The 12634-nt window shown below is 57.1% G+C and overlaps 1 protein-coding gene across 2 annotated transcripts; it reads left to right on the top strand.

Annotated features, from left to right (window-relative positions):
- Positions 1–911: 911 nt before the first annotated feature.
- SLC35B1 (solute carrier family 35 member B1) lies at positions 912–10944 on the top strand. Of its 2 annotated transcripts, XM_033079264.1 has the most exons (10): positions 933–1073; positions 1359–1462; positions 1968–2020; positions 2138–2215; positions 3513–3543; positions 4306–4463; positions 5313–5439; positions 6858–6964; positions 8014–8167; positions 10604–10944. In XM_033079264.1, exons 1-10 carry the CDS (start codon positions 967–969, stop codon positions 10654–10656), a joined length of 972 nt encoding a protein of 323 aa, XP_032935155.1. In that variant the 5' UTR covers positions 933–966; the 3' UTR covers positions 10657–10944. The 2 variants fall into 2 exon arrangements, with proteins under 2 accessions (XP_032935154.1, XP_032935155.1); XM_033079263.1 differs by lacking the exon at positions 1968–2020 and having other exon boundaries at positions 912–1073; positions 2085–2215.
- Positions 10945–12634: the final 1690 nt, after the last annotated feature.

Here is a 12634-nt window from a genome sequence, read left to right on the forward strand (position 1 = left end):
GAGCCGGCAGTGAAGCCGCGCGCCGCCATCATTGATTCGGGCCGCGCGCTCCGGGCAGGGGCGGCTGTGGCGGCCGCCATCTTTGATAAGGGCATGGGGTTGGAACGGCGCGCCCGTTCCCGAGGCCGCCGTGGTGGGTGCGGGCAGGGCCGAGGAGCTTCCAGAGCTGCCTCGCGGTGTGAAGCCTCGCGAATTGCAGCACCGGCAGCTCCTCCGCGGAGCCTGCGGGGAGCAGTGCCCTGCAAATGGGATGTGCCAGCCCAGGGATTGGAAATTGTGATGGAGTTCCCGTAAGGATGAGAGGAACTGTGAAGGACAAAGCACTATGGAGGGGGTTCGTCCATCCCTAGCCAAACAATTTTCACGACTCGCTGCTGTAATGCCCCGCCGAGCCCGGGAAACTCCCAGAGGCACGGCTTGGAGCAGCGGGAGCGACTGAACGGGGCCTCAGGACAGGCGGGCCGGTACGCGGTCCCTCCGCCCGCCAAGTTCGGGCCGTGGCCCGGCCGGCAGAAGGACCCCGGAAGGCCCCGCTCGGGGTCGCCGGGAGTAAGAGGAACCTCTCCGCCAATCAGCGCCCGTTTCTGCTCCCCGCCCCCTCAGGACACCCAATCACCGCGCTCCACATCGGGGCGCGCTTCTGCGCGCGCCGCGCACCCGCGAAGGCCCCCGCAGCTGGGGTGTCCCAGCACTGCCTGCCCCTCTCCGCGCCCCGCTGGTCCCATCGCGGCCGAACCGCGGCGAGTGCAGCCCTGGGGACAGTTCGGAGATCGCAGCGCGGAGCCCGCGCCCGGCTCCGCGCTGTCCCCAGCGCTCTTCTCCCGTTTTTCCCTCCGCGGCGGATCCGGCAGCGCGCGGGGCGGCGCGGGGCGGGGGCGGGCGCGGCGGGGGCCGATGAGGCCGCCCGGGGCGCCGCGGGATGTGGCGCTGGAGCTGCCGCCCGCGCTGAGCGGCCCCGCCGCCACCATGGGAGCGAGCGCGGCCGCGGGGCTGCCCGAGCGCCTCCGCCTGCCCGTCTGCTTCCTCGGCGTGTTCGCCTGCTACTTCTACTATGGCATCCTGCAGGAGAGCATGTGAGGGACACCGCGCGGGGACACCGCGGCGGGGCTGGGGGCACACGGGACGGGGGGAGCCGGGACGGGGACAGAGGGACACGGGACGGGCCGGGGGGACACGCGGGGCTGGGGGACACGCGGGGCTGGGGGCCCTGCAGAGCAGGGAGCGGGGCAGAGCCGGAGCCGGCCGGGGTCTGTGCCCGGTGTCACCGGTGCCTGTCCCGCTGTGTCACCGGTGCCCGTCCCGTTGTGTCCCCGGTGTCACCGGTGCCTGTCCCGCTGTGTCCCCTGTCCGTCCCGCAGCACCCGGGGCCGTTACGGGGAGGGAGCGAAGCAGGAGAAGTTCAAGTACGCGCTGAGCTTGGTGTTCATCCAGTGCGTGATCAACGCGGCCTTCGCCAAGCTCCGTAAGTGCGGGACCCCCGGGAACCCTGCTGTCCCTGTCCCTGATGTCCCCTGCTGTCCCTGTCCCCTGCTGTCCCTGTCCCTCCTGAGCCTTGTCCCTGCTGTCCTCTGCTGTCCTCTGCTGTCCCCTCTGTCCCCGTCCCTCCTGAGCCCTGTCCCCTCTGTCCCTGTCCCCTGCTGTCCCTGTCCCCTGCTGTCCCTGTCCCCTGCTGTCCCTGTCCCTGATGTCCCCTGCTGTCCCTGTCCCCACTGTCCTTGTCCCCCGCCGTCCCCTGCTGTCCCTGTCCCTCCTGAGCCCTGTCTCCCCGTCCCCCTGTCCCTCCTGTCCCCTGATATCCCTGTTCCCGCTGTCCCTGTCCCCGCTGTCACCGCCCTGTTCCCACTGTCCCTGTCAGTATCCATGTCGCTGTCCCTATCCCCCCTGTCACTCTCCCTGTCACTCTCCCTGTCACTATCCCTGTCACAGTCCCTGTCCCCATTGTCATTGTCACTGTCCCTGTCCCTCAGTGCTGCAGTTCCTGGACCCCACTCGGCCGGACCGCACGCGGGGCTGGCTGTACGGCGCCTGCTCCCTGTCACTGTCCTGTCCCCATTGTCACTGTCCCCATTGTCACTGTCCCTCAGTGCTGCAGTTCCTGGACGCTGCTCGGCCAGACCGCACGCGGGGCTGGCTGTACGGCGCCTGCTCCCTGTCCTACCTGGGCGCCATGGTGTCCAGCAACGCCGCGCTGCAGTTCGTCAGCTACCCCACACAGGTACTGAGGGGACACTGAGGGGACATGGGCTGGGGACACGGGGACATGGGGACACTGAGGGGACATGGGCTGGGGACACGGGGACACTGAGGGGACATGGGGACATGGGCTGGGAAACTGAGGGGACATGGCTGGGGACATGGGCTGGGACGTGGGCTTGGAACATGGGGACACGGGGACACTGAGGGGACACGGGGGCATGGCTGGGACGCTGAGGGGACATGGTTGGGGACATGGGGACACTGAGGGGACATGGCTGGGAAACTGAGGGGACATGGGGTGGGGACACGGGGACACTGAGGGGACACGGGGACATGAAGATGTGGGCTGGGACACTGAAGGGATATGGGGACAGGGCAGGGACACTGAGGGGACACAGGGGACATGGGGTGGGACACTGAGGAGACATGGCTGGGGACATGGGCTGGGGACATGGGCTGGGAAACCAAGGGGACATGGCTGGGACACTGAGGGGACACTGAGGGAACATGGGGACATGGGCTGGGGACATGAGGACGTGGGCTGGGACATGGGGACACGGCTGGGAAACTCAGGGGACACAGCTGGGTACATGGGGACACTGAGGGGACATGGGCTGGGAACATGGAGACTTGGGCTGGGACACTGAGGGGACATGGGCTAGGGACATGGGGACACTGAGGGGACACGGGGGCACGGCCGTGACAGTGAGGGGACGCGGCTGGGGACATGGGCTGAGACATGGGGATGTGGCAGGGACACTGAGGGGACATGGCTGTGTGACACTGAGGGGACAAAGTTGGGGAGCACAGGGACAAAGTTCAGGGACACAGCTGAGAGACACTGAGGGGACACAGGGGACATGGGCAGGGACACGGCTGTGACACTGAAGGAACACAGATGTGACACTGAGGGGACACAGGACATGGCTGGGGGACACTGAGGGGACACAGCTGTGACACCAACCCCAGCTCTCATTTTTTTGGGGTCCCTTTGGTGTCACCGGGGGCGCAGGGAGGGGCTGAGAGAGACCCCCAGGATTAGGGGGCAGCTCTTAATTAATTGGGGGATTGGTAATTAATTGGGGGATTGTTAATTAATAAATTGGGGGTTGTTAATTGATTGGGGGGGTTGTTAATTAATTGGGGAATCCCCTTGCAGGTAGGTGCTGAACTTTCACTGTTGTTGCCCTGGGGAGATTTTGGGGTCCCGTTTTGGGGTCTCGTTTTTGGGGTCCCACTTTGGGGTCTCATTTTGGGGTCTCGTTTTTGGGGTCCCCTTTGGGCCGTGCCTCCTTCACTCCCCTCTTCCCTTCCAGGTCCTGGGCAAGTCCTGCAAGCCCATCCCAGGTGAGGAATCCCCAGTTTTGGGTTTTTGGGGTCTGGGGGATTTCTGTGCCTGGGCTGGGCCCAGGGGGGATTTGGGGTTGGTGGGAGAGGTTCAGTGTCCCCAGGGATGTTCCTGGGGTGACTCTGTAGGGATTTCATTGCCCTGGATTTTGGGGACAGTTTTGGACCCCTCCTTTGCCCAGAGATGTTCCTGGGGTGATTTTTTTTAAGAGTTTAATTGTTGTGGATGGATTCTGGGGACAATTTTTGATGTCCCTTGTCCCCAGTGATATTCCTGGAGATGATTTTGTAGGGGTTTAATTTCTGTGGGTGGATTCTGGGGACAATTTCTGATGTCCCTTGTCCCCAGGGCTGTTCCTGGGATGACTCTGCAGGGGTTTAACTGCTCTGGGTGGGTTTTGGGGGCAGTTTTTGATATCCCTTGTGCCCAGGGACATTCCTAGAATGATTTTGTAGGGATTTCATTGCTCTGGGTGGGTTTGGGGGCAGTTTTTAATGTCCCTTGTCCCCAGTGATGTTCCTGGGGGTGACTTTGCAGGGATTTAATTTCTGTGGGTGGATTTTGGGGGCAGTTTCTGACCCCTGCTGTCCCCAGGGACACTCTCTAAGGGTTTAACTGCTGTCCCTGTATTTTTTGTCCCCTGCTGTCCCCAGGGTTATTCTGTCAGGGTTTAACTGCTGTCCCTGTATTTTTTGTCCCCTGCTGTCCCCAGGGACATTCTGTCAGGGTTTAACTGCTGTCCCTGTATTTTTTGTCCCCAGTGATGCTGCTGGGGGTGACCCTGCTGAAGAAGAAGTACCCCCCAGCCAAGTACCTGTGTGTGCTGCTGATCGTGGCTGGTGTGGCCCTGTTCCTCTACAAGCCCAAAAAGGGGACAGGGGACACTGAGCACGTCTTTGGCTACGGGGAGCTGCTGCTGGTGAGGGCTGGGACACGCTGGGATCCACTGGGACCCCCAGGGATCCACTGGGACATGCTGGGACACGCTGGGATCCACTGGGACATGCTGGGATCCACTGGGGACACACTGGGACATGCTGGGACCCCACAGGGCTGGGCTTGGGGTCACACCTGGGATCAATTCCAGGGATTCAGGTGGGATTTACAGCTGGGATTAACCCTGGGATTCAGGTGGGATTTACACCTCAGATGGGATAAATTCTGGGGTTTCAGGTGGGATTTGCACTTGGGATAAACCTGGGACTCAGGTGGGATTTAGTCCTGGGATTAACCTGAGACTCAGGTGGGATTTATTCTTCAACTGGATAAATTCTGGGGTTTCAGGTGGGATTTACACCTGGGATTAACCCTGGGATTCAGGTGGGATTTATTCCTCAGATGGGATAAATTGCCAGGTTTCAGGTGGGATTTACACCTGGGATTAACCCTGGGATTCAGGTGGGATTTACTCCTGGGATTAACCCTGGGACTCCTGTGGGATTTACTCCTGGGATTAACCTGGGTCTCAGGTGGGATTTACACCTGGGATTAACCCTGGGATTCAGGTGGGATTTACACCTGGGATTAACCCTGGGACTCAGGTGTGCCTTGGAGCTGTGGCAGGACAGGTGGGGGTGAGAGGAGCCTGCTGTGCTCTGCACACCCCAATTAACAACCCCCAATTAACAACCCCCCAATTAACAACCCCTGCTATGAAAATGGGGGAATTGGCATTTTCCCTGGGGGGAAGAACCTGGGCCTGACAGTGTCTGTGTGTCTGTATGTCCATCCCCTGTGTGTCCCCTGTGTGTCCCCTGCCTGTCCCCAGCTGCTGTCCCTGACCCTGGACGGGCTCACAGGGGTGTCCCAGGACCACATGAGGGCTCACTACCAGACCAGCTCCAACCACATGATGCTCAACGTCAACCTCTGGTCCACGCTGTTCCTGGGGGCAGGTGAGGGGCCTGGGCTGGGCCTGGGGCTCTCTGGGGCACCCTGGGGTGTTTTAGGACACCCTGGGGCTCAGTTTTGTTGGGGGTTTGGTTGGTTTGTTTGTTTGTTTGTTCATGGCCCACCTGGAGCTCCCAGAGCAGCTCCAGCTCCAGGTGGGAGCAAAAACCAGAGCCCAGGAGGGCTGGGAGCTCCTGGATCAGAACCAGGGCTGGGAGCTCCTGGAGCAGGAACAGAGCAGAACTGGGGGATCAGAATCCAGAGCAGAACCAGAAGGGAGCAGGAACAGAGCAGAGCCAGGGCTGGGAGCTCCCAGAGCATCCCCAGAGGATCAGGAACAGAGCCCAGGAGGGCTGAGAGCTCCCAGAGCAGCTCCAGAGCATCAGAGCCAGATCAAAACCAGGGCTGGGAGGGCTGGGAGCTCTCAGAGCAGGAACAGATCAGAACCAGGGCTGGGAGCTCTCAGAGATGCTCCAGGGGATCAGGACCAGGGCTGGGAGCTCTCAGAGCAGCCCCAGGGATCAGAACCAGAGCTGGGAGCTCTCAGAGCAGAACCAGGGGATCAGAACCAGGGCAAAACCAGGGCTGGGAGCTCACAGAGCAGTCCCAGGTGGGAGCAGAACCAGAGCCCAGGAGGGCTGGGAGCTCTCAGAGCAGCCCTAGAGGATCAGAACCCAGATCAGAACCAGGGCTGGGAGCTCCCAGAGCAGCCCCAGGGATCAGAACCAGGGCTGGGAGGTGCCAGAGCAGCCCCAGGGATCAGAACCAGGGCTGGGAGCTCTCAGAGCAGAACCAGAGCAGAACCAGGGCTGGGAGCTCCCAGAGCAGAACCAGGGGATCAGAACCAGGGCTGGGAGCTCTTAAAGCATCCCCAGGGGATCAGGAACAGAGCCCAGGAGGGCTGAGAGCTCCCAGAGCAGCTCCAGAGCATCAGAGCCAGAGCAGAACCAGGGCTGGGAGCTCTCAGAGCAGAACCAGAAGGGAGCAGAACCAGAGCCCAGGAGGGCTGAGAGCTCCCAGGGGAGCAGAACCAGGGCTGGGAGGGCTGGGAGCTCTCAGAGCCAGCCCCAGGGGATCAGAACCAGGGCTGGGAGCTCTCAGAGCAGCCCCAGGGGATCAGAACCAGGGCTGGGAGGTGCCAGAGCAGCCCCAGGGATCAGAACCAGGGCTGGGAGGTGCCCCTGGCCCTGGAGGAACTTCAAGGTCCTTCCCAGCCCAAACCATTGCAGGATTAGGCAATAGCTCTGCTGATTAATTAATCAGGGCCTGCTCTGTTGGAATTTGATCCCGGTTAATGATCCTCCTTTCACTAATTAACCCGAGGTTGATTGCTGCTCGTGCTGCTGTTTCCCCCTTTGTGTGTGGGTCCCTCCCTGGTTTTGGGGTTTTGGGGTTGTGGTGCTGACCCAGGGCTGCTCTGCAGGGATCCTGTTCACAGGGGAGCTCTGGGAGTTCCTGAGTTTCACGCAGCGTTACCCCAGCATCATCTCCAACATCCTCCTGTTCGGCCTCACCAGCGCCCTGGGCCAGGTCTGGGCAGGGATTTGGGATTTGGGGGTTTGGGATTTGGAGTTTGGGGTTTAGGGGTTTGGGATTTGGAGTTTGGGATTTGGGGTTTCCTTCCCTGGGAAGGGCTGGCAAGCAATTCCCAAGGGATCTGACCCTGCCCCATCCCAGCATTTCACAAACCCACTTTAACCCACACAAAAACAGGATTTCAAGTGATGCTCTTTGGGATTTTCCTTCCCTGGGAGGGGCTGGGATGGAATTCCCAGAGAATCTGTTCCTGTCCCATCCCTGATACTCCAGGATGAGCTCCAAGGCTCCTCCAGCCCATCCTAGGATTCCACAAACCCACTTTAACCCACACAAAAACAGGATTTGAGGTGATACCATTTGGGATTTTCCTTCCCTGGGAGGGGCTGGGATGGAATTCCCAAGGGATCTGGGCCTGCCCCATCCCAGTATTCCATAAACCCACTTTAACTCTAAAACCCCAGGGTCTGGAGATTTTTGGGACTGGGGAGATTTAGGGGTTTTGGAGATTTAGGGGGTTTGGAGATTTTGGGACTGGGAGATTTAAGGGTTTTGGAGATCTTGGGACTGGGAAGATTCAGGGATTTGGGAGATTCAGGGGTTTGAGGATTTAGGGGGGTTGGGAGATTTGAGGGTTTGGACATTTAGGGGTTTTGGGGATTTAGGATTTTGGAGATTTAGAGGTTTTGGACATTTAGGGACTGGGAGATTTAGGGGGTTTTGGAGATTCAGGAGTTTTGGACATTCAGGGGTTTTGGAGATTTTGGGACTGGGAGATTTAGGGTTTTGGGGATTTAGGATTTTGGAGATTTGGGGGTTTTGGGGATTTAGGATTTTGGGGATTTAGGGGTTTTGGAGATTTAGGGGGGTTTGGAGATTTAAGGGTTTGGAGATTTAAGAGTTTGAGGATTTAGGGGTTTTGGGGATTTAGGATTTTTGAGATTTAGGGGTTTTGGAGGTTCAGGGGTTTGGAGCTTTAGGGTTTTGGGGATTTGGGATTTCCCTGGCAGTGCCCCTGACAGCCTCTCGTGGTTTTGGGGCAGAGTTTCATCTTCATGACCGTGGTGTACTTCGGGCCCCTGACCTGCTCCATCCTCACCACCACGCGCAAGTTCTTCACCATCCTGGCGTCCGTGGTGCTCTTTGCCAACCCCATCAGCCCCCTGCAGTGGGTGGGCACGGTGCTGGTGTTCCTGGGTGAGTCTGGGGGGTCCTGGGGGTTGTGCAGGGGGGAAATGAACTCAGAGTACTGGGGATTGTACAGGTGAGTCTGGGGATTGTACAGGTGAGTCTGGCACAGAATCCCTGGGGATTGTACAGGTGAGTGTGGGGAGAATTCTGGGGTTTGTACAGGGTGGAAAATGGAACTCACAGCACTGGGGATTGTACAGGTGAGTCTGGGGGGAATTCTGGGGTTTGTACAGGTGAGTGTGGCACAGAATCCTGGGGTTTGTACAGGGTGCAGAGTGGAAAATAAACTCACAGCTCTGGGGTTTGTACAGGGAGAGTCTGGGGATCCTGGGGTTTGTACAGGTGAGTCTGGGGGTCCTGGGGTTTGTACAGGGTGGAAAATGGAACTCACAGCACTGGAGATTGTACAGGTGAGTGTGGGTTTGTAGAGGTGAGTCTGGGGGATCCCTGGGGGTTTGTACAGGGTGGAACTCAGCACTGGGGTTTGTACAGGTGAGTGTGGAAGGAATTCTGGGGTTTGTGCAGGGTGGAAAATGGACTCACAGCACTGGGGTTTGTACAGGGTGAGTGTGGCACAAAATCCCTGGGGTTTGTACAGGTGAGTCTGGGTTTGTACAGGTCAGTGTGGAAGGAATTCTGGGGTTTGTACAGGTGAGTCTGGCACAAAATCTCTGGGGTTTGTACAGGTGAGTCTGGGGGATCCCGGGGTTTGTGCAGGGGGAAAATGAACTCACAGCACTGGGGATTGTACAGGTGAGTCTGGGGTTTGTACAGGTGAGTCTGGGGGGAATTCTGGGGGTTTGTACAGGATAGAACTCACACAGCACTGGGGTTTGTACAGGGTGTAGAATGGAAAATGAACTCACAGCATTGGGGTTTGTACAGGGAGAGTCTGGAGAGAATCCTGGGGTTTGTACAGGTGAGTCTGGAAGGAATTTCGGGGTTTGTACAGGGTGGAAAATGGACTCAGAGCACTGGGGATTGTACAGGTGAGTCTGGGTTTGTAGAGGTGAGTCTGGGGGGATCCTGGGGTTTGTACAGGGGGCAAAATGGAACTCAAAGTACTGGGGTTTGTACAGGTGAGTGTGGGGGGAATTGTGGGGTTTGTGCAGGGGGCAGAATGAACTTACAGCACTGGGGTTTGTGCAGGTGAATCTGGGGGGAATTCTGGGGTTTGTGCGGGGGGAAAATGGAACTCACAGCACTGGGGATTGTACAGGTGAGTCTGGGGGATCCTGAGCTTTGTGCAGGTGAGTGTGGAAGGAATTCCGGGGTTTGTGCAGGTGAGTGTGGCACAGAATCTCTGGGGATTGTACAGGTGAGTCTGGGGGTCCTGGGGTTTGTACAGGTGAGTCTGGCACAGGATCCTGGGGTTTGTACAGGATAGAACTCACACAGCTCTGGGGTTTGTACAGGGTGTAGAATGGAAAATGAACTCACACAGCACTGGGGTTTGTACAGGGAGAGTCTGGAGAGAATCCTGGGGTTTGTACAGGTGAGTCTGGAAGGAATTCTGGGGTTTGTACAGGTGAGTGTGGGGGATCCTGGGGTTTGTACAGGGTAGAAAATGGAACTCACAGCTCTGGGGTTTGTACAGGGTGTAGAATGGAAAATGAACTCACAGCATTGGGGTTTGTACAGGATGAGTCTGGAAGGAATTCTGGGGTTTGTACAGGTGAGTCTGGCACAGAATCCCTGGGGTTTGTACAGGTGAGTCTGGGGGGATCCTGGGGTTTGTGCAGGGGGAAAATGAACTCAAAGCACTGGGGTTTGTACAGGTGAGTCTGGGTTTGTACAAGTGAGTCTGGGGGATCCCTGGGGGTTTGTACAGGGTGGAACTCAGCACTGGGGTTTGTACAGGTGAGTGTGGAAGGAATTCTGGGGTTTGTACAGGGTGGAAAATGGACTCACAGCACTGGGGTTTGTACAGGTGAGTGTGGAAGGAATTCTGGAGTTTGTACAGGTGAGTCTGGCACAAAATCTCTGGGGTTTGTACAGGTGAGTCTGGGGAGAGTCCTGGGGTTTGTACAGGGTGGAAAATGAACTCACCCAGCACTGGGGTTTGTACAGGTGAGTGTGGGGGTCCTGGGCTTTGTGCAGGGGGAGTCTGGAGGGAATCCTTGGGGTTTTTGTACAGGATAGAACTCCAAGCACTGGGGTTTGTACAGGGTGGAACTCCCAGCACTGGAGTTTTTGTACAGGTGAGTCTGGAGGGAATCCTTGGGGTTTCTGTACAGGTTGCAGCTCCAAGTGAAAAATGAGCCCCCACATCACTGGGGTTTCATCTGCAGAGTCACAGGTGGCAGTGTTCTCAGCAGGAGGGCAATAACAGGGAATAATATAAAAATAAAATACAAATAATAAATATAGCTGATTTTCCCCAAAATTCCCAACTCCCTGCTGCTTTTCAGAGCACAAATTTTGTGTTTTGTCTCCTCCCAGGCCTTGGACTCGATGCCAAATTCGGGAAGGGGGTGAAGAAAACGACACACTGAGATCCCTGCACTTGGAATGAACTTTTAATTTATTGTCTTGTACCTCAGAATCTGGCCTGCAACTGGACTCAGGACAGGGAATCAGAAGGAAACCACATGGGATTTATTTTTGGTTTGGTTTTTTTAATTCTAGATCGTCTCTACAATGTAATCCTTTGGTCTGAGGTGTAATTCAGCTTTTTTTTGTGTAATCAGAGCTGCCCCCAGGGCTGAGCAGCAGCAGCAGATCCTTGCCTTAACAGGAGAACACAAATCCTTCCTATCTTTATTAAAGAAAACCAGACAGTGGCCACTTCTCTGGGCTTTGCTTTGGGGGTCTGGCTGAGCTGGGGGGGACAGGAATGATCCCAGAAATTTGGGGTGATCCCCTTTTCCAGCTGTGATCCCCTTTTCCAGCTGTGATCCCCTTTTCCAGCTGTGATCCCCTTTTCCAGCTGTGGGGTTTTCCTGAGGGCTGCAGCAGCCCCTTGGATTTTCTCCTGCTGGGAAATCCTGGATGTGCCTCAGGCCTGTCCTGGCTCCCTGGAACTGAGAAATTCCAAAATTTGGGGCAGCTCTGGGGTTGAACCCCCTGGATGTGCCCCAGCCCTGTCCCAGGAAATGAGAAATCTCCCAAATTTGGAGCAGCTTTGGGGTCCCATCCCTATCCTGGCTCCCAGGAAATGAGAAGTCCCAAAATTTGGGGTAGTTCTGGGGCTGAACCCCCTGGATGTGCCCCAGGCCTGTCCTGGCTCCCTGGAAAATGAGAAATCCCCAAATTTGGGGCAGCTCTGGGGCCCCAGCCCCATCCTGGCTCCCAGGAAATGAAAAATCTCCCAAATTTGAGGCAGTTCTGGGGTCCCAGCCCTGTCCTGGCTCCCTGGAAAATGAGAAATCCCGAAATTTGGGGCAGCTCTGGAGCCCCAGCCCCATCCTGGCTCTCTGGAAATGAGAAATCTCCCAAATTTGGGGCAGATTTGGGGTTGAATTCCCTGGATGTGCCCCAGCCCTGTCCTGGCTCCCTGGAAATGAGAAATCCCCAAATTTGGGGCAGATTTGGGGTCCCAGCCCTATCCTGGCTGCCCTGGAAATGAGAAATCCCCAAATCTGGGGCAGTTTTGGGGCTGAACCCCCTGGATGTGCCCCAGCCCTGTCCCTGGAAATGAGAAATCCCCAAATTTGGGGCAGCTTTGGGGCCCCAGCCCTGTTCTGACTCCCTGGAAATGAGAAATTCCCAAATTTGGGGCAGGTTTGGGGTCCCAGCCCTGTTCTGACTCCCTGGAAATGAGAAATCTCCCAAATTTTGGGGCAGTTTTGGGGCTGAACCCCCCCTGATTTCCCATCCCCTCCTCTCCCCTCCCATGGCATCCCCCTGCAGGAATTCCCAGAGCAGCTCTGAGCTTTCCCCAGCACTGGAGCAGCTCTCTGGGGTTCCCAAGCCCTTCCCTAAAATCTTTTGGGATGTTCCTGCAGAACCAGCCCCAAACCCCACTGGAATTTCCACCCTCTGCTGCTTTTTCCTCTCCTTTGGGAGATTCTGTCCTGTGGCTTTTGGGCTTTGCTCCTTTTTCCCAACCTGAGCCAGGCTTGGATTGAGGGGGAAAAAATCAGGAAATTCCTCCAGTCCCCAGAAAAGGGCCAGGGGTGCACAGAGAGCTGCCAGAACATCCAGGGAATTTTAAAAAAGGGATTTTTAATTCCTGCTGGGGTTTATTCCCTGCTGGCTGGGATTCCAGATCATTCCATGGTTCCTGTGGCAGGCAGCTCAGAATTCCCAAGGCACAAATCCCAGTGCCCAGGGTGTCCCCAGCTCTGTCCCCAGACCTTCTGCCCTTCATGGGATGCAAATCCAGGTAAATCAAAGATCTGGGAGCAGCTTTGGGATAAGGAGATCTTTCCCAGCAGGAATTTTGGGGCAGGAGGGAGGCTCTGGAATGTTCTGGGAATTCCTGGGATATTTTATTTTCAGTGCAGCTCTGCCCCATCCCGTTTTTCCTCC

This window comes from Catharus ustulatus, chromosome 23 (assembly GCF_009819885.2).
Source record: "Catharus ustulatus isolate bCatUst1 chromosome 23, bCatUst1.pri.v2, whole genome shotgun sequence".
Lineage (NCBI taxonomy): Eukaryota > Metazoa > Chordata > Aves > Passeriformes > Turdidae > Catharus > Catharus ustulatus.

What these genes read in the sequence shown, in the direction of transcription:
- SLC35B1 (XM_033079263.1), top strand. Translation starts at nt 967, where the DNA reads ATGGGAGCGAGCGCGGCCGCGGGGCTGCCCGAGCGCCTCCGCCTGCCC. An exon ending in CGCGGCCTTCGCCAAGCTCC is followed by an intron (nt 1,463 to 2,084) that starts GTAAGTGCGGGA and finishes ACTGTCCCTCAG; the next exon opens with TGCTGCAGTTCCTGGACGCT. An exon ending in TCACCAGCGCCCTGGGCCAG is followed by an intron (nt 6,965 to 8,013) that starts GTCTGGGCAGGG and finishes GTTTTGGGGCAG; the next exon opens with AGTTTCATCTTCATGACCGT.